This window comes from Lagenorhynchus albirostris, chromosome 13 (genome assembly GCF_949774975.1).
Source record: "Lagenorhynchus albirostris chromosome 13, mLagAlb1.1, whole genome shotgun sequence".
Taxonomy (NCBI): domain Eukaryota; kingdom Metazoa; phylum Chordata; class Mammalia; order Artiodactyla; family Delphinidae; genus Lagenorhynchus; species Lagenorhynchus albirostris.
In genome coordinates this window covers 65,071,681-65,093,644 of record NC_083107.1, presented here as the reverse complement: position 1 = coordinate 65,093,644, position 21,964 = coordinate 65,071,681, and the positions used below count along the sequence as shown (strand labels likewise).

Below are 21,964 nucleotides of genomic sequence, written 5' to 3'. Positions count from 1 at the left end.
GCACATGAGGGGCCCAAGTAGAGAGGGGGTCTCGTGCTGCTGCTTCCCAGACTTCACCTCACTGGACAAGGAGGGAGGGGATGGACACGTATTGGGGAGCTACCACTGACCAGGTATCATGGACCATCTCAGTGAACTGCTCTAAACAGCTACCCTGTGTGACGGGCATCATCAACCTCATTTCATAGAGGAGGAAACTGAAGCTCAGAGAGGTCCAGTAACCTGCCAAGGGTCACACAGCCAGTGAGCCATGAAAATGGATATTTGAATCTCGGTCTCTCTAACACCAGGACCCAGTTGGCAGGAAACTGAGTGGAGCCAACACTGTGCCGCCAGAGAAACGAGGCACAAGGTACATCCAGAGTGCTGTGAACTTTGCTGGACGTCCTGCCAGAGGCCAAGGCCCCCGAAGGCAGAGGTTCGAGTCTTGTTCATCCCTGTGGCCCCGCAGGCTCTGTCCCAGTATGCTCCTGCTCTGGGATCCTGGGTGGGCGTCGGAGCAAGACAGGGCAGTACAAGATACACACGCAAGCTGAGGTATAGCGCGGTCAACAGGCTTTCACACGGCAGCGGATCGCTGCTGTGGGCACCACGGATGGTATCAGAGGCCCCTCCCTCCCTCTCCTAACCAGAGGACCTCTTCCTTATCGACCCTTCCTCCTCTGAAGCTTCTCTCTTTTCCTGCACACGAGACTTAGACCTACACCGGCGGCCACGTCCCAGGGCAGACGCGCTGAGCACTTACCTGTCTGTCATCTCCATTCTTGCAAAGGACAAGAACCACCGGGGCGCCAGGGAACAAGGTGATGACTGACAGGCACAGCTCCTCCTGGAGGATCTGCTGGGTGTATGTGAAGGCCCAGATCTGGAGGGGAAGAGGCCAGAAAGGGTCACCTCAGGATGCCTGGAAGCCACCCCTGTTGGGATACTACTGTGCCTACGTGTGACAATTAGCACAGCTTGGTACGAAGCACTGGGCGGGGCGGGGGGGCGGTCCTAGCGGGAGTCGACTGTCGACAGGTGACCTGGGAAAATGCTACTCAAGAGCCAGAGATTCTTGGGTCACACCCTCGGTGAAGTCCCCGCCCCTCTCCCAAGAAGGGGACTGGCCTGGGGCATGCAGGCTGCCTCTGAGAGGCAAGGACCAATTCTGGGCTTTGGGCAGGAGACTGAAGGACACCCCGGCCGAACTGCATGGTCTCCAGTTTCTCCGTTTGGATCGGTGTCTGTTCCCCACACTTGACATTTCACATAGCTACCCGGCAGGTCACACCCCCCATCCTCCCAGCTGTCTTTAGAATGTCCCTTCTTTGAAAAGGAGTCCAAATTGGCGCCCTGAGAACGTGAGAGTTGTGACAAGAGGCAGATGGAGGGGCTAAGGGAATGAGGAGGGGGTGGGAGAGGAGAAGGAAGGAAAGAAGGAAGTTGTGAGAAATAAAATCATTCCAAGAGGACGCATGCACGCCAGCACTCCAGGAGAACAGAGCACTTGGCCCTGGACCTCCTGCATGGGGAGCAGCTAAGGAATCGGATGGACATGCAGAGTTCTGACGGAGGCGAAGGGAACGGGGCATTCGGTGAGGTTCATTACGAGGAAGGAGGAATGTTTCCTTCAAGCGCCAGAGACCAGAGAGCAACCAACTGCTGAAGCAGCCCGGGCCACCATCCAGCTCTTCGATCAGGGGCGGAAATGCTGGCATAATAGTTGTCAAACGTGAACCTTCAAGAGGTTTTTCCTAGCTTGTAAAACAGGGATAACATCTGTCCTTTGTCTTATCATGGGGCAACGAAGACTTGTGAATCGGATGCCCCGAGGGGAGCTGCAGAGAGGACCCCTTTAAGGGCTGTACCTCTCCTCTTCCACGACACCCTTACCGTCCAGTGGACCTTCTGTCCCTGCACCAGGCCACTTGGTGTCGAGAGACGACCTAGACCAGAAAGTACTCCCTGGGGAGTGGATGGAAATAGAGACAAACAAAGACTGGCTGTGAGTTGAGAATTCCTGAAGCCTGGGGATGGGTACACGGGGGTTCTTCATACTCTTCCACTGAGTTTGATTTCTGTATCTATTCAGTTTTTCTTTTTTTTAAATAATAAAACGTTAGGAAATGTACTCTCTGGCCTTGTGAACATAACCATGCTACGCAAACCATTTGCCTTCCTCCAGGGTAAGCTGCAAGGGAAAGACGCCTGTATACACGGAGGTAACGTCAGAACCATGACAAGATGGCTAATAGAGGCTCACATTTCTTGAGCACCTACTATGTGCCAGGCACTGTTCTGGGAGCTTTACACATGTTAACTTAATCAGAAGACTCCAATTAGGTAGGTGTTGTCATTATTTCCCTTTTACAGATGAGGAAGGTAAGGCTCAGAGAGGTTATCCTAAGTCAGGTACACAAAAGTGGCCCCAACACCCACTCTCCCCAACAGCTCTGCTCGAGCTACTGCTGCTGCTGGGATCATGGCTCGTCCCGGGCCCTTTGATTCAGTTTAATCTCGGGAGACCCCTCCTCCAGGTCGTAAATATTAAAACGATAGATCAGCTCCTCCTTGACAGGAGATAGCTGGCAGGAGCTTCCTCCTCTCGCCCACTTCCCAGTGGCAGCCCCTGTGAGAAGGGAAACCAAGGTCACACCCCGTGTCGGGGGCCGGGGAGGGGGCAGACCAGAGAGTAGGCCCCTCCCCTGACACTGATGGGAACCGGGCAAGAGTATGAACGGAGGCCCACCCGCCGCGGACGCCACACCAGGCCAGGGGACACGCGTGGTGCTGGCTTCCAGCCTGAGCTGCCCCCCTTTACTTCCCACCCCACCTCTGTCCCCCACTGTGAACTCCCAGCCTGCATCTCCCTGCTTGGTCACTCCCCTCTCAAGGGGTCCCCCTAGGGCCTGGGTGTGTGGACCTGGGACACAGTCCATCCTCTGGAACGGACCCAGGGGAGAGAGATCCACACAAGTCCCGAAATCAGGCTCGGGTCATTAGGGTGGTGGATTCTGGGGTCCTACACGTTTGGGGAGTGTAATGCAGAAGGTGGACACAGGTCCTAGGCGTGAGCCCTGAGAATTCCTTGGCCTGTGGTGCGGGGGGAGAGCAGGGCCCAGGTACAAGGGCAGGGCTGCCAGGGGGCCATTTGCCCAGGCCCACCGTACCACTGGCCTCAATGTTAGACTTCTGCATTGCCTGGAAATGAGGATAAACACACAGTCACCGACACGGAAAGAAGATGAGGCTCATCGCTCCGTCCCACTACCCGACCACACAGCTTGCAGTGAACCATGAATTAGCATCTTAAAAATAAACCCCGTAATTATCTTACAATCACTACAATACACTAGCTTTGTGTTTTTTATGTTAAAAGCATTAATTGATTAAATATAAAAACTTAAAATATACCACAATTTCTGGTAGCCCATTTTGGCACTTTTTTTTTTTTTTTGGCGGTACGCGGGCCTCTCACTGTTGTGGCCTCTCCCGTTGCAGAGCACAGGCTCTGGACGCACAGGCTCAGCGGCCATGGCTCACAGGCCCAGCTGCTCCGCGGCATGTGGGATCTTCCTGGACCGGGGCACGAACCCGTGTCCCCTGCATCGGCAGGCGGACTCCCAACCACTGCGCCACCAGGGCAGCCCTGGGCACTTCTTTTTGAATATCCTTAGGGGCTTCAGAAACCAGAAGTGCTGAGGATGGCGTGGGGTAGGGTGGGGAGTGGTGGTCCTTTTAACTCTGAGACACCCCATCCACAAATGCCTTCTGGGAAGGAATGTATATGGTACCCTGGGGGCTCTGAGGAAACCACCTCGAGACGCCCGGGGGAGAACGTGCACAGGCACAGACAGGTATTGAAGCCCTCATACTATGTGGACTTTGCATTAGCTGTTGCTTTACTGGCATCGAAATAATTCAGCCTCGCAATTGCCCAGAGGGACGCAGCTCTGTGGCCACACATATGCAAGAGAAGAGAGTTAAGGGGGAAGCAGAACATGGGAGCAGGTGGGGAAGGAAGCAACGAGAGGTTTTCCGATTCCTATTCTGCGGCCTGTCAGGCTTTGCAGAATGGTCGGTGATGAATGGGTTTATTAAATGAATCTCAGAGTCAGAAATGAATTCAAGAAGGCGGCAGTGGTTGCTCAGGCTGGCCTGGCCTCGATCGGTGAGCACTGACGGCTCCATTTCGGGGACTGGCAAAGTCACAGCCTTCAACCCAATGCACACAGACACGGCCATATCCATGGAAGCTAACCCAGAGGCCATCCTGGAGGTGGTGTGGGATGCCTCGCCCCTCTGGGACGGGCTGGTAAGGGGTTGAGGAGGAGGCAGTCCATTCCTGGCCCTCCAGCCTCTTTGCTGCTGCCCTGGAAGAGGGGAACTGATGCTGGGGAGGGGATGGTCCAGGCCGGACAGCCTGAAGGCCTTCTGTGCTCGGAGGAAGTCTCTGGAGCTGCCAGTGTGGGTGGGAGACAGGAGTGACCCGTCACTGGGGGAGGAGACTTCTCGCTAGTAAATGCTCACCTGGCCACGGCAGCTAGCCTGGGGCTTACTGTCCTGCACTGGCTGGAGAAGCAGAGAGGAAAGATTTTCTTCAGAGGAGATACCTGAAGGAGTAAAGTTCTGAAGGGAGCAGGCGTGAAGCTAAGCTGGGGCCCAAGCCCAGGGGCTGATCTTAGAATGGTCCAGAGCCACCGCCAGTAGGCAAGGGCACTGCTTTCCAGCTGGGGTGCTTTTGCCCCTAGCCACCTACCCAGGGGACAGCTGGCAGTGTCTGGAGGCATTGTTTGACTATTATGACTAGGTCGGGGCTGTTACTGACACCTAGTGGGTGTGGTCAGGGATGTTGCTAAACATTCTACAATGCACAGACAGTCCCTGCAACAAAGAATTACCTGGTACTAATGCCAACTGTGCTGAGGTTGAGAAACCCTAGCCTAGCCTTTTTTTTTTTTTTAGTTTTTGTTGGATATAGTTGCTTTACAATGTTGTGTTAGTTTCTGCTGTACAGCAAAGTGAATCAGCTATCTGTAAACACATATCCCCTCTTTTTTGGGTTTGCTTCCCATTTAGGTCACCACAGAGCACTGAGCAATAAATTCTCATTACCTAGCCTAGTCTTAAGAGCTTGGTGTCTGGAGGCGGCAGGGCCGTGTCTGAACCCTGCTCTGGCGCTACTAGCATATGACCTGGGTAGCCTTGGTCACCTCCTCTAAGCCTGCTGTGAAACCCCCATCTGTGAAGTGGGGGTTACTGTGAAGCTGAAACAAGCAGATGTTCGTGGAGCACTCAGCCCACTGCCCAGCCCCTGGAGGAGAGTCTCCGTGAACCATCTTTTTCCAACACATGGGAAGGAGTGGTTGGATGAGGACAGAGAAACATTGCCATGTGGACAGACGTTAGGGGGCTGTGTTTTCCTTAAGGCAGAAGCATACATCATTTTCTGCTGGTGGTGAGTTCCCTGTTCAAAAATTCTCCCGTGTGGAGAAGAATAAACAACAGAGAAGAAACAGTGGATGGGAGGCAGCCCTGCTGGCTGTGCTGTGGTTAGACGGCCAAAGTAACTCGGTGCCGAGGGACGCTTCTGTTCTTGATTGTTCACCTTCCGTTGTTTACGTGACCCTCACAGCCACCCTGGGAAGTAGGTACGATTGGATGGAAGGCGGACTGAGGTCAGTGGTTGCTCTGGGCAATGCCAGGGGTAGACCCTGGGGTTGACTGTGAATGCGGGACCTCCCTGGTGAGACGGGATCTGAGCCAAGCACGTCCAAGGCCACGGGCTGGCCTCAAACCTCGTAGGCCACACTGGGCATTGCCCTCGTCCATCAACACGCCCTGAAGCCTGCTTCAGACAAGATGCTGGGAATGAATGAGTGGGTCCAAGCGAACCTTTAGTTCAGCCGACCTCTTGATGCGCCTGTATGGCTGCGGGACCCCCAGATGCACTGACTGGCTGTGCGGGGGCCCTTCATCACCCGCAGGGACAGTCAGCCGTGCCCTGGTGGGGGCCCTCTGACCAGGGGCGGCTCTGAGACACGCTCCTCTCCTTCAACTGGGACTAGACTCACTTTGGGGATCTTTGTTTCCAGTCCATCGTGTCCTTTCCTCCCAAGTTGTAAGAATACACCCAGTACATATTGTGTTAGGCCAGGCTGTTGGACTCTGGAGTGACTGCCGGGGCTAAGACCCTGGCTCGCTTGTTTTTTAACCCCATAAACGTGGGTGAGTTACTTAACTCTGCGCCTCAGCTCTGAAATGCAGATCACAGCAGCCCCGTACTCGGAGGGTCCAGTATGGTGCTGAACAGGGAGCAAGTGCTCAGTTACTCTCCGCCCGTTGGCTGTGATAGTGGAGGATGCCAACAGGAGGAGAGACGGCCCTGGAGATCCTCCTTCGGAAAACTGCCTTTGCTTCGCCTCCCAGGACAGATGCCGGAGAGGCAGTCGTGATGGGGCCATTCCCAAGGGTGTGCTGAGAAAGCCGGGGAGGAAGGGTGGTATCAGGCAGGGAAGGTGACCGCTGGCAACCTGTCCCACTGGCAGACTCACCGAGAGATGCCAGCTGAGTCCGGGTTTGGGGAAGAGCTTTGATCTTCATCTCACCCACCCGGGCTACCTAGTGGCCTGCATGCATCCTTCACAAGCCAGGAGCCTGAACTGCCGGGGATCCAGGTGGGAGGACACACTAAAAAGTTTTTCATTTATGTTTTTTCCCTTTCTTTAAATGGGGATACAGTGAGATTGGTGCATCTGTCTTCTTTCTATCTTTCACAAATATTTTTCTAGGGAATCCAATAAAATTGAGAGGAAACTTACTACCCAGAAGGCTTCTGGGGCTTCACACATTTACAAACTGATGATGTATTTCTCTTTCTACCCAAGGCATCAGGTTGCTGCCATCTTGAATACACACGCAGGTTAGATATTTTGTTCCCAAGGTTGACAAACCAGCCAAAGAAAGGGAAGGGAGGGAGGGTGAGGGGTGGATGGGGCTGCGGTGGAGCAGGGTCATGAGCCAGCATTGGGGCCAGAGGACAGCCATGGTTGGACGGTCTCCTTTCAACAATGAGGACAGCCATGTGCACAGGGACACGCCACCTGGAGAGTCCGTGGCCAGCTGGAAGCAGAGCTCAGGGCCCCCGAGCCCCATCCTCTGCTGCTCTTTCACCCCACGTGTTGAAGACGCCGGAATCCACCACCCAAATAACCCGAGCCTGATTTCGGGACTTGTGTGGATCTCTCTCCCCTGGGTCTGTTCCAGAGGATGGACTGTGTCCCAGGTCCACACACCCAGGCCCTAGGGGGACCCTTGAGAGGGGAGTGACCAAGCAGGGAGATGCAGGCTGGGAGTTCACAGTGGGGGACAGAGGTGGGGTAGGAAGTAAAGGGGGGCAGCCCAGGCTGGAAGCCAGCGCCACGCGTGTCCTCTGGCCTGGTGTGGCGTCCGCGGCGGGTGGGCCTCCGTTCATACTCTTGCCCAGTTCCTATCAGTGTCAGGGGAGGGGCCTACTCTCTGGTCTGCCCCCTCCCCGCCCCCCGACACGGGGTGTGACCTTGGTTTCCCTTCTCACAGGGGCTGCCACTGGGAAGTGGGCGAGAGGAGGAAGCTCCTGCCAGCTATCTCCTGTCAAGGAGGAGCTGATCTATCGTTTTAATATTTACGACCTGGAGGAGGGGTCTCCCGAGATTAAACTGAATCAAAGGGCCCGGAACGAGCCATGACCCCAGCGGCAGCAGTAGCTCGAGCAGAGCTGTGGAGCCAGGTTTCCAAATCCTGCCTTACTTCCAAATCCTCACTTACTAGTGTGTGACCTTGGAGAATTTTCTCCAGGTCTCACGTTCATTATCTGCAAAACGAGGATAATAGTAACACTTAATAGGCTTGACGTGGCCTCTCAGAGACAGAGAGGTAGGGGCAGGAGAGAAGGTGAACGAGGCACAGGAAGGGGTCTGAGGGGCAGATGCAACTTCTCTGGACAGGCCACAAGGCAGGACAAGCTGAGAGACGCAAGAGGGGAGAAGAGGCAAAGGAGGGTTATCACCTTAGCAGGAGGCGCTGGGAAGGAGGACGACGGGACGGGTGGTTTACGTAGGAAAGAGCAGCAGACACCGAAAGCATGAGAAACGTAGTGTAAGTCAGTCCTGCAAGGGTATATACTCCACGCGCACACGTGCACACGCCCAGAAACACATGCACACGCCCACACACTTGGGGGACGAGTCTAGCTGAAATTGCTGTGCGGATTTCTATCAGTGGGTTCAACGCCTTCAGAATACTTGGACAGGCATCCCAGGCCTGCCGTTGGCCGCGCGTCACGCTAGGAGAGGGCTGTGTCTAACCCGGCGTAATCCCACCCGGCACCCCAGCATGCAGCCTGGTGCCCAGGGCACTGTGCACACTCGGCGGGTGTCATCTGTCGAAGGGAACTGAACATCGTCCTGTCTCCTGTGTTCTTCCCATATCCTGATCGCACTGCTGCTACGCACACCCAACTGTCCTCTCCAGAGCACAGAGGAGTGACAGCTTGGCACGATTTTCTACACAAGAACTCTTCGCTCACTTGAACCCTGTTACTCTGCTAAACCTTAGTTTCCCACAGCGACAGCTTTCTCCTCTCCCCTTTCGCACTCCGCTGGGACGTCAGCCAGAACAGGTACCACTCTCCTCTAGTCAAATAAAGGCCTGGCAGCTTCCCCCTGGGCCAGGCTATTGGGTGGCTCCTCCCTGAGCCCCAGAGATCCTATGGCTCCCCCGCCACCTTCCTTAGGCAGCCAAAGACATGAAGTACCAGAAAAACCCCTACTTTGCTGGAAACAGAGGCGGCAAACTTCTGTCTCAGGGAAAGGGGGATGATAACGTTTTGGCTGTTTGCGATCCCCATGAGCAGGGCCCACACATGGATTCAGAAGACAGGGATGTGTGTTATCTACTCACACATTCTACAAAACGCCACTGACAAGTGGTATCATTCTCAACCAGGCTGCCACACCTAGAGTGAAACCAACACCTCTGTCTCCTTCCCCTTTTCCTGTCTGACTCAGGCAGCCCCCTTCTATGTCTTGCTGGAGCGGAGATTATTTTTGGAAAAGATCTCAGCAAGCTGGAGGCTGGTGGTGTGATGCCTCAAATGCCAGGCTGAGAGTGTGGGTTTCTGTGGCAGACAATGGGGAGCCATTGAAGGCTGCATGGGGATGGGGGACAATGGTTTGGTGATCACATGTTACTGGAGGCTGTGGCCAGCATCTAACACAGTGGTTCCCAAGCAGGGTGGTTCTGTCCCCCAGGGGCATTTGGTAAAGCCTGGAGACAGCTTTGACTGGCAATGACTGGTATGTATGGGGTGCTCCTGGCACCTGGTGGGCAGAGACCAGGGATGCTGCTAGACGGCCTACAGTACACAGGATGGGCCCTACCACAGAGTGACCCAGCCCCAAACGTCAAGAGTGCCGAGGTTGAGGGCCGCTGATCTGGCATGAAGAAGCGAATGTTGGGGCCATGAGCAGCTATTCTGAGGGGAGAAGGGACGGGATTTGCAGGAATGGGGGATGTGGGAGAAAGAGAAGCCATGGAAGACGGACAGGAGAGAATTAGTGGCGTGATGAGGTGGCCGGGGAGCCTGACGGGCGCTTGGAGCCATCTGTCGGCTTGAGTTTCCGAGGCGTTTGCTGTGGTTGTGGACTCACTAGATCACCCTGTGTTTGAGAGGGAGAGTCCGGCAGGGATGTCTCAGTGTAAACCCGCCATCCTGGAGCCACCTCCTGGGCTCTCACAGCCTCCTACCCCTGAGGATAAAAGTCAGTCTCCTCAGCTGGGAAAAGGGGCCATGACGCACCTCTTCCCTCCTCTCCAGTCTTACCTTTGCTGCTCCCTCACCATTCTACCCCTCTGACCACAATCTCCCTGCAGCCTTTCAAAGGCACCCTGGCTCCCAGCCCCGGCCCTTGGTACATGCTGGATTTGCCCACCTGCCCTTTCTTCCCTTCGTGACCTGGCCTATTTCTACTCATCTCTCAGGATACAGCTCATTTTCAGGTCCTCTGGGAAGACTTCCCCAATCCTTGTGTAGAAGTTGGATATCATCTCTCTGCACTTCTATAGCACCGAGGACCAAACTCTCTCCAGGACAGAGATTATATCAAAATGGCTGCTGACTTGCTTCTTTTTGCATTAGATCCCTCGAGGGGCCATGGTGGCCTGCAACCTAGCCCTTCACCTATGCATCTCCACAGTCAACAGAGTCTACACAGACGTTTGTAGAGTGAATGAATGAATAAATGAATGAATTCATGGATGGATGAAGATACAGAATTTGTGAATCAAGAAAACAGAGGAGGAGAGAGGGAAGATGGCGGAAGAGTAAGACGCGGAGATCACCTTTCTCCCCACAGATAACATCAGAAATATATCTACATGTGGAACAACTCCTACAGAACACCTACTGAATGCTGGCAGAAGACCTCAGACCTCCCAAAAGGCAAGAAAGTCCCCAAGTACCTGGGTAGGGCAAAAGAAAACAGAATAAACAGAGACAAAAGAATAGGGATGGGACCTGCACCGGTGGGAGGGAACCGTGAAGGAGGAAAGGTTTCCACACACTAGAAGCCCCTTTGCGGGCGGAGACTGCGGGTGGAGGAGTGGGGGAGCTTCGGGGCCGCGGAGGAGAGCACAGCAACAGGGGTGCAGAGGACAAAGTGGAGAGACTCCTGCACAGAGGATCAGGGCCAACTGGCACTCACCAGCCCGAGAGGCTTGTCTGCTCACCCGCCGGGGCGGGCGGGGCTGGGAGCTGAGGCTCGGGCTTTGGTCGGAGGCAGGGACAGAACTGGGGTTGGCGGCGTGAACACAGCCTGCAGGGGGTTAGTGCGCCACAGCTGGCCGGGAGGGAGTCTGGGGAAAAGTCTGGACCTGCCTAAGAGGCAAGAGACTTTTTCTTACCTCTTTGTTTTCTGGTGCGCGAGGAGAGGGGATCAAGAGCACTGCTTAAAGGAGCTCCAGAGACGGCCGCGAGCCGCGGCTAAAAGCGCGGACCCCAGAGACGGACAGGAGACGCTAAGGCTGCTGCTGCCGCCACCAAGAAGCCTGTGTGCGAGCACAGGTCACTCTCCACACCCCACTTCCGGGCAACCTGTGCAGCCCGCCACTGCCAGGGTCCCGGGATCCAGGGACAACTTCCCCGGGAGAACGCACGGTGTGCCTCAGGCTGGTGCAATGTCATGCCGGCCTCTGCCGCCGCAGGCTCGCCCTGCATCCGTACCCCTCCCTCCCCCCGGCCTGAGTGAGCCAGAGCCCCCGAATCAGCGGCTCCTTTAACCCCATCCTGTCTGAGCAAAGAACAGACGCCCTCCAGCGACCTACACGCAGAGGTGGGGCCAAATCCAAAGCTGAGCCCCTGGGAGCTGTGAGAACAAAGAAGAGAAAGAGAAATCTCTCCCAGCAGCCTCAGGAGCAGCGGATTAAAGCTCCACAATCAACTTGATGTACCCTGCATCTGTGGAACACCTGAATAGACAACAAATCATCCCAAATTGAGGAGGTGGACTTTGAGAGCAAGATTTATTATTTTTTCCCCTTTTCCTCTTTTTGTGTGTATGTGTATGCTTCTGTGTGAGATTTTGTCTGTATAGCTTTGCATTCACCATTTGTCCTAGGGTTCTATCCATCCGTTTTTTCTTTACTTTTCAAAAAAATTTTTTCTCTTAATAATTATTTTTTATTTTAATAACTTTATTTTATTTTATCTTATTTTATTTTCTTTTATCCTGTTTCTTTCTTTCTACTTTTTCTCCCTTTTATTCTGACCCGTGTGGATGAAAGGCTCTTGGTGCTGCAGCCAGGAGTCAGTGCTGTGCCTCTGAGGTGGGAGAGCCAACTTCAGGACACTGGTCCACAAGAGACCTCCCAGCTCCACGTAATAACAAACGGCGAAAATCTCCCAGAGGTCTCCATCTCAACACCAACACCCAGCTTCACTCAACGACCAGCAAGCTACAGTGCTGGACACCCTATGCCAAACAACTAGCAACACAGGAACACATTAGCAGAGAGGCTGCCTAAAATCATAATAAGTCCACAGACACCCCAAAACACACCACCAGATGTGGACCTGCCCACCAGAAAGACAAGATCCAGCCTCATCCTCCAGAACACAGGCACTAGTCCCCTCCACCAGGAAGCCTACACAATCCACTAAACCAACTTTAGCCTCTGGGGACAGACACCAAAAACAACAGGAACTATGAATCTGCAGCCTGCAAAAAGAAGACCCTAAACACAGTAAGATAAGCAAAATGAGAAGACAGAAAAACACACAGCAGATGAAGGAGCAAGATAAAAACCCACCAGACCAAACAAATGAAGAGGAAATAGGCAGTCTACCTGAAAAAGAACTCAGAAAATGATAGTAAAGATGATCCAACATCTTGGAAATAGAATAGAAAAAGTGCAAGAAACATTTAACAAGGACCTAGAAGAACTAAAGATGAAACAAGCAACGATGAACAACACAATGAAATTAAAAATACTTTAGAAGGGATCAACAGCAGAGTAACTGAGGCAAAAGAACGGATAAGTGACCTGGAAGATAAAATAGTGGAAATAACTACTGCAGAGCAGAATAAAGAAAAAAGAATGAAAAGAACTGAGGACAGTCTCAGAGACCTCTGGGACAACATTAAATGCACCAACATCTGAATTATAGGAGTTCCAGAAGAAGAAGAGAAAAAGAAAGGGACTGAGAAAATATTTGAAGAGATTATAGCTGAAAACATCCCTAATATGGGAAAGGAAATCAAGTCCAGGAAGCGCAGAGCGTCCCATACAGGATAAATCCAAGGAGAAATACGCCAAGACACATATTAATCAAACTGTCAAAAATTAAATACAAAGAAAACATATTAAAAGCAGCAAGGGAAAAACAACAAATAACACACAAGGGAATCCCCATAGGGTTAACAGCTGATCTTTCAGCAGAAACTCTGCAAGCCAGAAGGGACTGGCAGGACATATTTAAAGTGATGAAGGAGAAAAACCTGCAATCAAGATTACTCTACCCAGCAAGGATCTCATTCAGATTTGATGGAGACATTAAAACCTTTACAGAAGCAAAAGCTGACAGAGTTCAGCACTACCAAACCAGCTCTACAAAAACTGCTAAAGGAACTTCTCTAGGCAAGAAACACGAGAGAAGGAAAAGACCTACAATAACGAACCCAAAACAATTAAGAAAATGGGAATAGGAACATACATATCGATAATTACCTTAAATGTAAATGGACTAAATTCTCCCACCAAAAGACATATTGGCTGAATGGATACAAAAACAAGACCCATATATATGCTGTCTACAAGAGACCCACTTCAGACCTATAGACACATACAAACTGAAAGTGAGGGGATGGAAAAAGATATTCCATGCAAATGGAAACCAAAAGAAAGCTGGAGTAGCAATTCTCATATCAGATAAAATAGACTTGAAAATAAAGACTATTAGAAGAGACAAAGAAGGACACTACATAATGATCAAGGGATCGATCCAAGAAGAAGATATAACAATTGTAAATATTTATACACCCAACATGGGAGCACCTCAATACATAAGGCAAATACTAACAGCCATAAAAGGGGAAATATACAGCAACACATTCATAGTAGGGGACTTTAACACCCCACTTTCACAAATGGACAGATCATCCAAAATGAAAATAAATAAGGAAACACAAGCTTTAAATGATACATTAAACAAGATGGACTTAATTGATATTTATAGGACATTCCATCCAAACACAACAGAATACACATTTTTCTCTAGTGCTCATGGAACATTCTCCAGGATAGATCATGTCTTGGGTCACTAATCAAGCCTCGGTAAATTTAAGAACATTGAAACTGTATCAAGTATCTTTTCCGACCACAACGCTATGAGACTAGATATCAATTACAGGAAAAGATCTGGAAAAAATACAAACACATGGAGGCTAAACAATACACTACTTAATAACGAAGTGATCACTGAAGAAATCAAAGAGGAAATAAAAAAAATACCTAGAAACAAATGACAAAGGAGACACAACGACCCAAAACCTATGGGATGCAGCAAAAGCAGTTCTAAGAGGGAGGTTTATAGCAATACAATCCTACCTTAAGAAACAGGAAACATCTCGAATAAACAACCTAACCTTGCACCTAAAGCAATTAGAGAAAGAAGAACCAAAAAAACCCCAAAGTTAGCGAAGGAAAGAAATCATAAAGATCAGATCAGAAATAAATGAAAAAAAATAAAGGAAATGATAGAAAAGATCAATAAAACTAAAAGCTGGTTCTTTGAGAAGATAAACAAAATTGATAAACCATTAGCCAGACTCATCAAGAAAAAAAGGGAGAAGACTCAAATCAATAGAATTAGAAACGAAAAAGGAGAAGTAACAACTGACACTGCAGAAATACAAAAGATCATGAGAGATTACTACAAGCAACTCTATGCCAATAAAACGGACAACCTGGAAGAAACGGACAAATTCTTAGAAATGCACAACCTGCCAAGACTGAATCAGGAAGAAACAGAAAATATGAACAGACCAATGACAAGCACTGAAATGGAAACTGTGATTAAAAATCTTCCAACAAACAAAAGCCCAGGACCAGATGGCTTCACAGCTGAATTCTATCAAACATTTAGAGAAGAGCTAACACCTATCCTTCTCAAACTCTTCCAAAATATAGCAGAGGGAGGAACACTCCCAAACTCATTCTACAAGGCCACCATCACCCTGATACAAAAACCAGACAAGGATGTCACAAGAAAGAAAACTACAGGCCAATATCACTGATGAACACAGATGCAAAAATCCTCAACAAAATACTAGCAAACAGAATCCCACAGCACATTAAAAGGATCATACAACGTGATTAAGTGGGGTTTATTCCAGGAATGCAAGATTTCATCAATATACGCAAATCAATCAACGTGATACACCATATTAACAAATTGAAGGAGAAAAATCATATGGTCATCTCATTAGATGCAGAGAAAGCTTTCGACAAAATTCAACACCCATTTATGATAAAAACCCTGCAGAAAGTAGGCACAGAGGGAACTTTCCTCAACATAATAAAGGCCATATATGACAAACCCACAGCCAACACCATCCTCAATGGTGAAAAACTGAAAGCATTTCCACTAAGATCAGAAAACAAGACAAGGTTGCCCACTCTCACCACTCTTATTCAACATAGTTTTGGAAGTTAGCCACAGCAATCAGAGAAGAAAAGGAAATAAAAGGAATCCAAATTGGAAAAGAAGTAAAGCTGTCACTGTCTGCAGATGACATGATATTATACATAGAGAATCCTAAAGATGCTACCAGAAAACTACTAGAGCTAGTCAATGAATTTGGTAAAGTACCAGGATACAAAATTAATGCACACAAATCTCTGGCATTCCTATACACTAATGATGAAAAATCTGAAAGTGAAATCAAGAAAACACTCCCATTTACCATTGCAACAAAAAGAATAAGATATCTAGGAATAAACCTACCTAAGGAGACAAAAGACCTGTATGCAAAGAATTATAAGACACTGATGAAACAAATTAAAGATGATACAAATAGATGGAGAGATATACCATGTTCTTGGATTGGAAGAATCTACATTGTGAAAATGACTCTACTACCCAAAGCAATCTACAGATTCAATGCAATCCCTATCAAACTACCACTGGCATTTTTCACAGAACTAGAACAAAAAAATTCACAATTTGTATGGAAACTCAAAAGACCCCAAATAGCCAGAGCAAGCTTGAGAATGAAAAACGGAGCTGGAGGAATCAGGCTCCCAGACTTCAGACTATACTACAAAGCTACAGTAATCAAGGCAGTATGGTAAAGGGACAAATACAGAAATATAGATCAATGGAACAGGATAGAAAGCCCAGAGATAAACCCACACACATATGGTCACCTTATATTTGATAAAGGAGGCAGGAATGTACAGTGGAGAAAGGACAGCCTCTTCAATAAGTGATGCTGGGAAAACTGGACAGGTACATGTAAAAGTATGAGATTAGAACACTCCCTAACACCATACACAAAAATAAGCTCAAAATGGACCTAAAGGTAAGGCCAGAAACTATCAAACTCTTAGAGGAAAACATAGGCAGAACACTCTATGACATATATCACAGCAAGATCCTTTTTGACCCACCTCCTAGCGAAATGGAAATAAAAACAAAAATAAACAAATGGGACCTAATGAAAGTTCAAAGCTTTTGCACAGCAACGGAAACCATAAACAAAACCAAAAGACAACCCTCAGAATGGGAGAAAATATTTGCAAATGAAGCAACTGACAAAGGATTAATCTCTAAAATTTACAAGCAGCTCATGCAGCTCAATAACAAAAACACAAACAACCCAATCCAAAAATGGGCAGAAGACCTAAATAGACATTTCTCCAAAGAAGATATAGACTGCCAACAAACACATGAAAGAATGCTCAACATCATTAATCATTACAGAAATGTAAATCAAAATTGCAATGAGCTATCATCTCACACCAGTCAGAATGGCCATCATAAAAATATCGAGAAACAATAAATGCTGGAGCGGGTGTGGAGAAAAGGGAACACTCTTGCACTGCTGGTGGGAATGTGAATTGGTACAGCCACTATAGAGAACAGCATGGAGGTTCCTTAAAAAACTACAAATAGAACTACCATATGACCCAGCAATCCCACTACTGGGCATATACCCTGAGAAAACCATAATTGAAAAAGAGTCATGTACCAAAATGTTCATTGCAGCTCTACTTACAATAGCCCGGAGACGGAAACAACCTAAGTGTCCATCATCGGATGAATGGATAAAGAAGATGTGGCACATATATACAATGGAATATTACTCAGCCATAAAAAGAGACGAAATTGAGTTATTTGTAGTGGGGTGGATGGACCTAGAGTCTGTCAGAGGTGAAGTAAGTGAAGTAAGTCAGAAAGAGAAAGACAAATACCGTATGCTAACACATATATATGGAATCTAAGAAAAAAAAATGTCATGAAGAACCTAGGGGTAAGACAGGAATAAAGACACAGACCTACTGGAGAATGGACTTGAGGATACGGGGAGGGGGAAGGGTAAGCTGGGACAAAGTGAGAGAGTGGCATGGACATATATACACTACCAAATGTAAAACCAATAGCTAGTGGGAAGCAGCCGCATAGCACAGGGAGATCAGCTGGGTGCTTTGTGACCGCCTGGAGGGGTGGGATAGGGAGGGTGGGAGGGAGGGAGATGCAAGAGGGAAGAGATATGGGAACATATGTATATGTATAACTGATTCACTTTGTTATAAAGCAGAAACGAACACACCATTGTAAAGCAATTATACTCCAATAAAGATGTAAAAACAAAAAAAATAAAACAGAGGAGGTTGCCAAAGCTGGAAGCATGGATAAAATCTCCAAGGAACCAGTTACAGAGAAAAGAACAGTGAACTGAGAACTTGGGTGATTACTCACCATAAGTGTATGAGAGTGGGGAGGGGAGCCAGCCAAAAAAAAAAAAAAAAAACAAAAAAACAAAAGGGGGTGGAAAGAACAGGATTGCAGGACAATCGGGATCATGCAGTGTCTCCAGAGCCAGGAGGGAAGCTATAAGATGGATGTGTTTTCATGCATCCAGCAGGCCAAGTGCTACAGAGGCTGAGACAGGCTGTGAATCTGTCAGTGACTCTTTAAAAGAGTTCTATCCTCAGAGGGGAGTACACTGACCCACAGTGTTGATGAAACAGCTAAGGCACAAGGAAACCTTTCCGAGAAGGGGCGACGATGGTCCCTCCCGACCTGGGGGAAGCAGGAGACAGCACAGGTGGAGCCACAGGCCTGCTGAGGCAGAAAGGGGATGATCGACGGCCCTGCCCAGAGATGGGGGCGGTGGATGATGGGGAAGGCTGTACCACGTCTGTCGTGACTGTCTGGAAGTCAGGGTTAAATCAGCGGGGAGACTCACAGAGCAGGCATTTTACCTGGAGACAGTGTCACCCAGCAGGATGCTTTTCTGTCTGCATCTCATATTTTTGAGGTAGCTGTGCTGCCCACCCTGCCTGATCAGCCCACATTTACTGCCAGCAGCTTGGACACCAATGACATCCTCATTAAACTCCTGCTAATTTAATGGTTAATTCCTATAGGCGCTAAGTTGCCCGGTGAGGCGTCTTTCAGAGAAAGTCTGTGCATTTGGAAACCAAGCGGAGTGAACCCAGTCCCAGAGTGAGGGGGATCGTGCTTCTCTTGCTCTGCTGTTAAGCTCCGGGTATAACTAGACATCTGATTCATGTAGAAGCAGGAAATAGAGGCCAAGTCCATTCACACGTTCAAGCATCCCCAGCCAGTTACCTTACCTGGGACTTTGCATCCTTGTCTTCAGTCTTGACACAGGGGCTTAACTTGAGGTTGGAGATCTCTTGGTCTTTCTGCTTTTGAGACTCTAGGCACTTCTGCCTCTGTCGGATGCTGCCCTTCTGGATGGAGGAGTCCTTGGGTACTCTAGAGGAAAGCCATGGGAGGGATGAGAAACCACTACTCTTTGGATTAGTAGTAACAGCAGCAGTTGGAGAGGTCGGGCCGTGTTTGGAGAATGGCAGGGGCATTTCGCCCCGGCTGTGTTACAATGACTTGCACTGCTCCGGGCCTGGGGATGGGGGAGGGGCCGCTAGCAGCAAGGCAGCAGGGAACAACCCAGGAGACTGGAGCCTGGAATGGAATCAGTGAGTCCATGCCCTGAGGTCACACCCCAGAGTTCAAAGCCCAGCAGCTGAGAAATACTGCTACAGCTAACCTCAATCCCTCATGCTACTGATTAATAGAATTCTCCTTCTGCTTTCAGGGATAAGCGGAGCCAACTGGCCTTAGACCTCCATATACTTAAAAGCCCTCATCCAGATGGCCACAGGGGGTCCCTTCTCCAGACTGAGTCAGCGGAGGGTCTCCCCCTGCAGCTAGCAAAGGCTCAAACCACAGGGCGGATACCTGAGTTCCGGATAGACGTTCTCCAGGTACCACTTGAAGCTCCGGCACTGCAGGTTCTTCCTCAGGTTCAATCTGCTCTCAATACTGGGGGCGAAGGGGGAGGGCAGACACAGAGACAAAATACAGCTGTGTCAGAGATGGGTACCAGCAACATGGACCCAGGAGGTACCAGCCCTCCAGGCTGGGAGGCGTACAGCACAAACCGTGTCCATGCTCTGCACCCACGTCTCCCTGGAGGGTGCTGGAGAAAATAACCGAGAGAGCTTTTGAGAGCTCCAGACAGAGCTATGGAAACACTTGGCAGGATCTCACAGTGGAGCGGTCATGACACCAAAGATTTGTGCTTTACTTGGAAACAGAATTTGGGGGTGTTTTTACTTTTCATTAAAAACGAGGCTATGAGAACATCCAGCGTGTTGTTAATAAGTCACCGCCGGGGCTCTGGGTCTACTTCCAAATCTCTCTTCAGATTCTGCTGTTGAACTGCCATCCCCCCGACGCCCTGCCTCAACCAGCCCAGCCTCAAAGAATCCTCTTCGTTAGCTGGTTCTGGGCTTTGGTCATGTATTTGTTCATCACATATTTCCTGAGTACCTAGTATGCGCCAGGCATTGTGCCCAACGTGGGACGTGATGGTGAACTTTCGAGCAAGCGAGAGACAGGTAACGAACCGGGTGCTCACAGCCCGACGTGGATGTGGGGTGGGAGCACTTCAGAGGTGGCCCCATGCTTGTCGGGTCAGTGGTGGTCGAGTGGTAATGTGGAAGCTGGTATCTGGAAGGAAAGTGGACGTTGTCCAGACAAACCAGAAAGTGGGTGAGGTGGGGGCCCCTGGTAGTGCCAGGGGAATAGCAAAGAGAGATTAGTGCACATGGAGAGGGAAGGGGTCTGTTGGCAGGAACAGTGGTGCAGGTTAGAATGTGTGTGTGTGAACGGATGTATGTGGGGGAATGGGAGAGGGCAGGTGGGTGGGAGGAGAGATGAAGGTGCAGACCATAAAAGGTCCTGTGAAATATGGTGGAGGAGCTTGGACTTCATTTTCAGGGCAATGGGATGCCATGGATGGGTTCTAAGCAGAGAACGATGTGGCGCTGTTAGCCCTTTAAGAGCATCTTACTGGTGGTGAATGCATCCGATGTGCAAAGCTGGGAGAGCAGTTAGGAGGCAGCTGAAGAAACCCAGGTGCTGCTCATGAAAGCTGGTAGGGAAGTGGGGTGCGAACGGAGAGAAGGGACAGGTTTAATTCTCTCCACTGCACCACCAGCACCCACCCGAGTTCCATGTACACCTTGTCTCTCCTGGGTGACCACACAGAACTGGCCTCGCTCTCTCCAGCCTTGCCTCCTTCCACCCCAAAGACTGGACCGGGCGCCCTCACGGCACTGGAACTTCTTAAACAGCACTAACCACCACTCCTCACCAGACTCTAAGCAACATGAGGACAGGAATGACATTGTTTGAAAAGGGCTAAATGTTCAGTATTTGCAAGAACCCAGATGTTCGGTGCATGAGTGAGGCAGGAGCTCTGGGACTTGGTGATTGTCTAGGTGTGGGAGGAGAGGGGGAGGGAAAAGTCAAGGTTGACACTCAGATTTCTGGTCTGGCAACAGGATGCAAGGAAGAGCGTTCACTGAGATGGGGAATCTGGGGTAAGGAGCAAGTTTAGGAGTGAAGAGGATGGGTTCAGTTAGGACTTGTCGAGTTGGAGGAGCCTGGGAGGCATCCAGGCAGAGATGTCCAGTTGCTACTCGGACATAAGGGATGGAGCTCAGAGGAAAGGTGCAAGACAGAGATGGAAACGCGAGTATCGGCAGCACAGTGGTGGTTGATGCCAGGGAAAATGTGGAGTAAGAGGGCTTATGACAGATCCTCGGGGAACACCAACATATGAGGGTGGGGAGAGGAGCCTGAGCCTGCAAAGGGGGCTGAGAGGGTGCAGCCTGCACCGCGACAAGAGCCAAGACTGCAGGTCTGGAAACCGAGATCAGAAGTGTGCCTGAAGGGGGCTGGGTGGGAGAAGTCTCATACCAATGGGGTAACATAGAGAAAGGTAAGGGGTCCCAGGGGGTCATGGGTGGGCCAGGTGGGAGTGATCGCAGGGGATAGGGGCACGGCCTCAGGTCACAGTCAGGAGAAGGGGGAGGGGAGCAGCAGGCAGCGATGCAGGCAGCTCTTTCATGAAGCTTGGCTCTGAAGGAGCAGAAGACTGGGTGTAGGTGATGAGCAAGGCTGGACTGAGGGAGAGTTTTTTTTTTTTTTTTTTGGCGGTATGCGGGCCTCTCACTGTTGTGGCCTCTCCCGCTGCGGGAGCACAGGCTCTGGACACGCAGGCTCAGCGGCCATGGCTCACGGGGCCCAGCCGCTCCGTGGCATGTGGGATCTTCCCGGACCGGGGCACGAACCCGTGTCCCCTGCATCGGCAGGCGGACTCTCAACCACTGCGCCACCAGGGAAGCCCCTGAGGGAGAGTTCTTATAGTTTGTTTTCTTTCCTTCTCTTCCTTTTTTGTTTTTAAAAACTATGTAAGATACTGAATAAATTTAAATGCCAACGGGGACCATGCAATAGAGAAGAGAGATGGGTGATCAGGGAGAGTGAAAGAGGGCAAAGTCCCCTAGAACGGGGGCTCCCACACTGTCTGTGCATCAGAATCACCTGATGGTGGGGGGATGGTTCTTTTACAAATTCTACAGCCCAGGCCACAGCCCAGGGGAAATCCACTCTCTGGGGGTGGAGTAGAGGCAGCAGAGTTTTTGAAGCTCCCCAGGTGACTGCGATGTACAGACAGTTTGGCAACCATCGCCCTGAAACCTCACTCCTTCAGCTGAGGTCCTCAGACCAGCAGCCCGGCACCACGTGGGGCTTACAGACCTGCAGACCTACCGAACCAAAATCCACACTTTAACAAGATCTCCGGGAGACCTGTGTGCACATTAAAGTGCGAGAAGCCGACAG

At 50.1% G+C, this 21,964-nt stretch overlaps 1 protein-coding gene across 1 annotated transcript in view; it reads right to left on the bottom strand.

Annotated features, from left to right (window-relative positions):
• The window catches only part of GALNT14 (polypeptide N-acetylgalactosaminyltransferase 14), a 224,251-nt gene that overhangs the window by 1,055 nt on the left and 201,232 nt on the right, over positions 1-21,964 (bottom strand). Inside the window, exons 12-14 of the mRNA XM_060168701.1 lie at positions 19,010-19,093; positions 18,382-18,526; positions 746-865 (exon numbers count right to left, since the gene is read on the bottom strand). Coding sequence (XP_060024684.1) covers positions 746-865; positions 18,382-18,526; positions 19,010-19,093 — 349 coding nt within the window. The remainder of the gene's footprint in view (positions 1-745; positions 866-18,381; positions 18,527-19,009; positions 19,094-21,964) is intronic.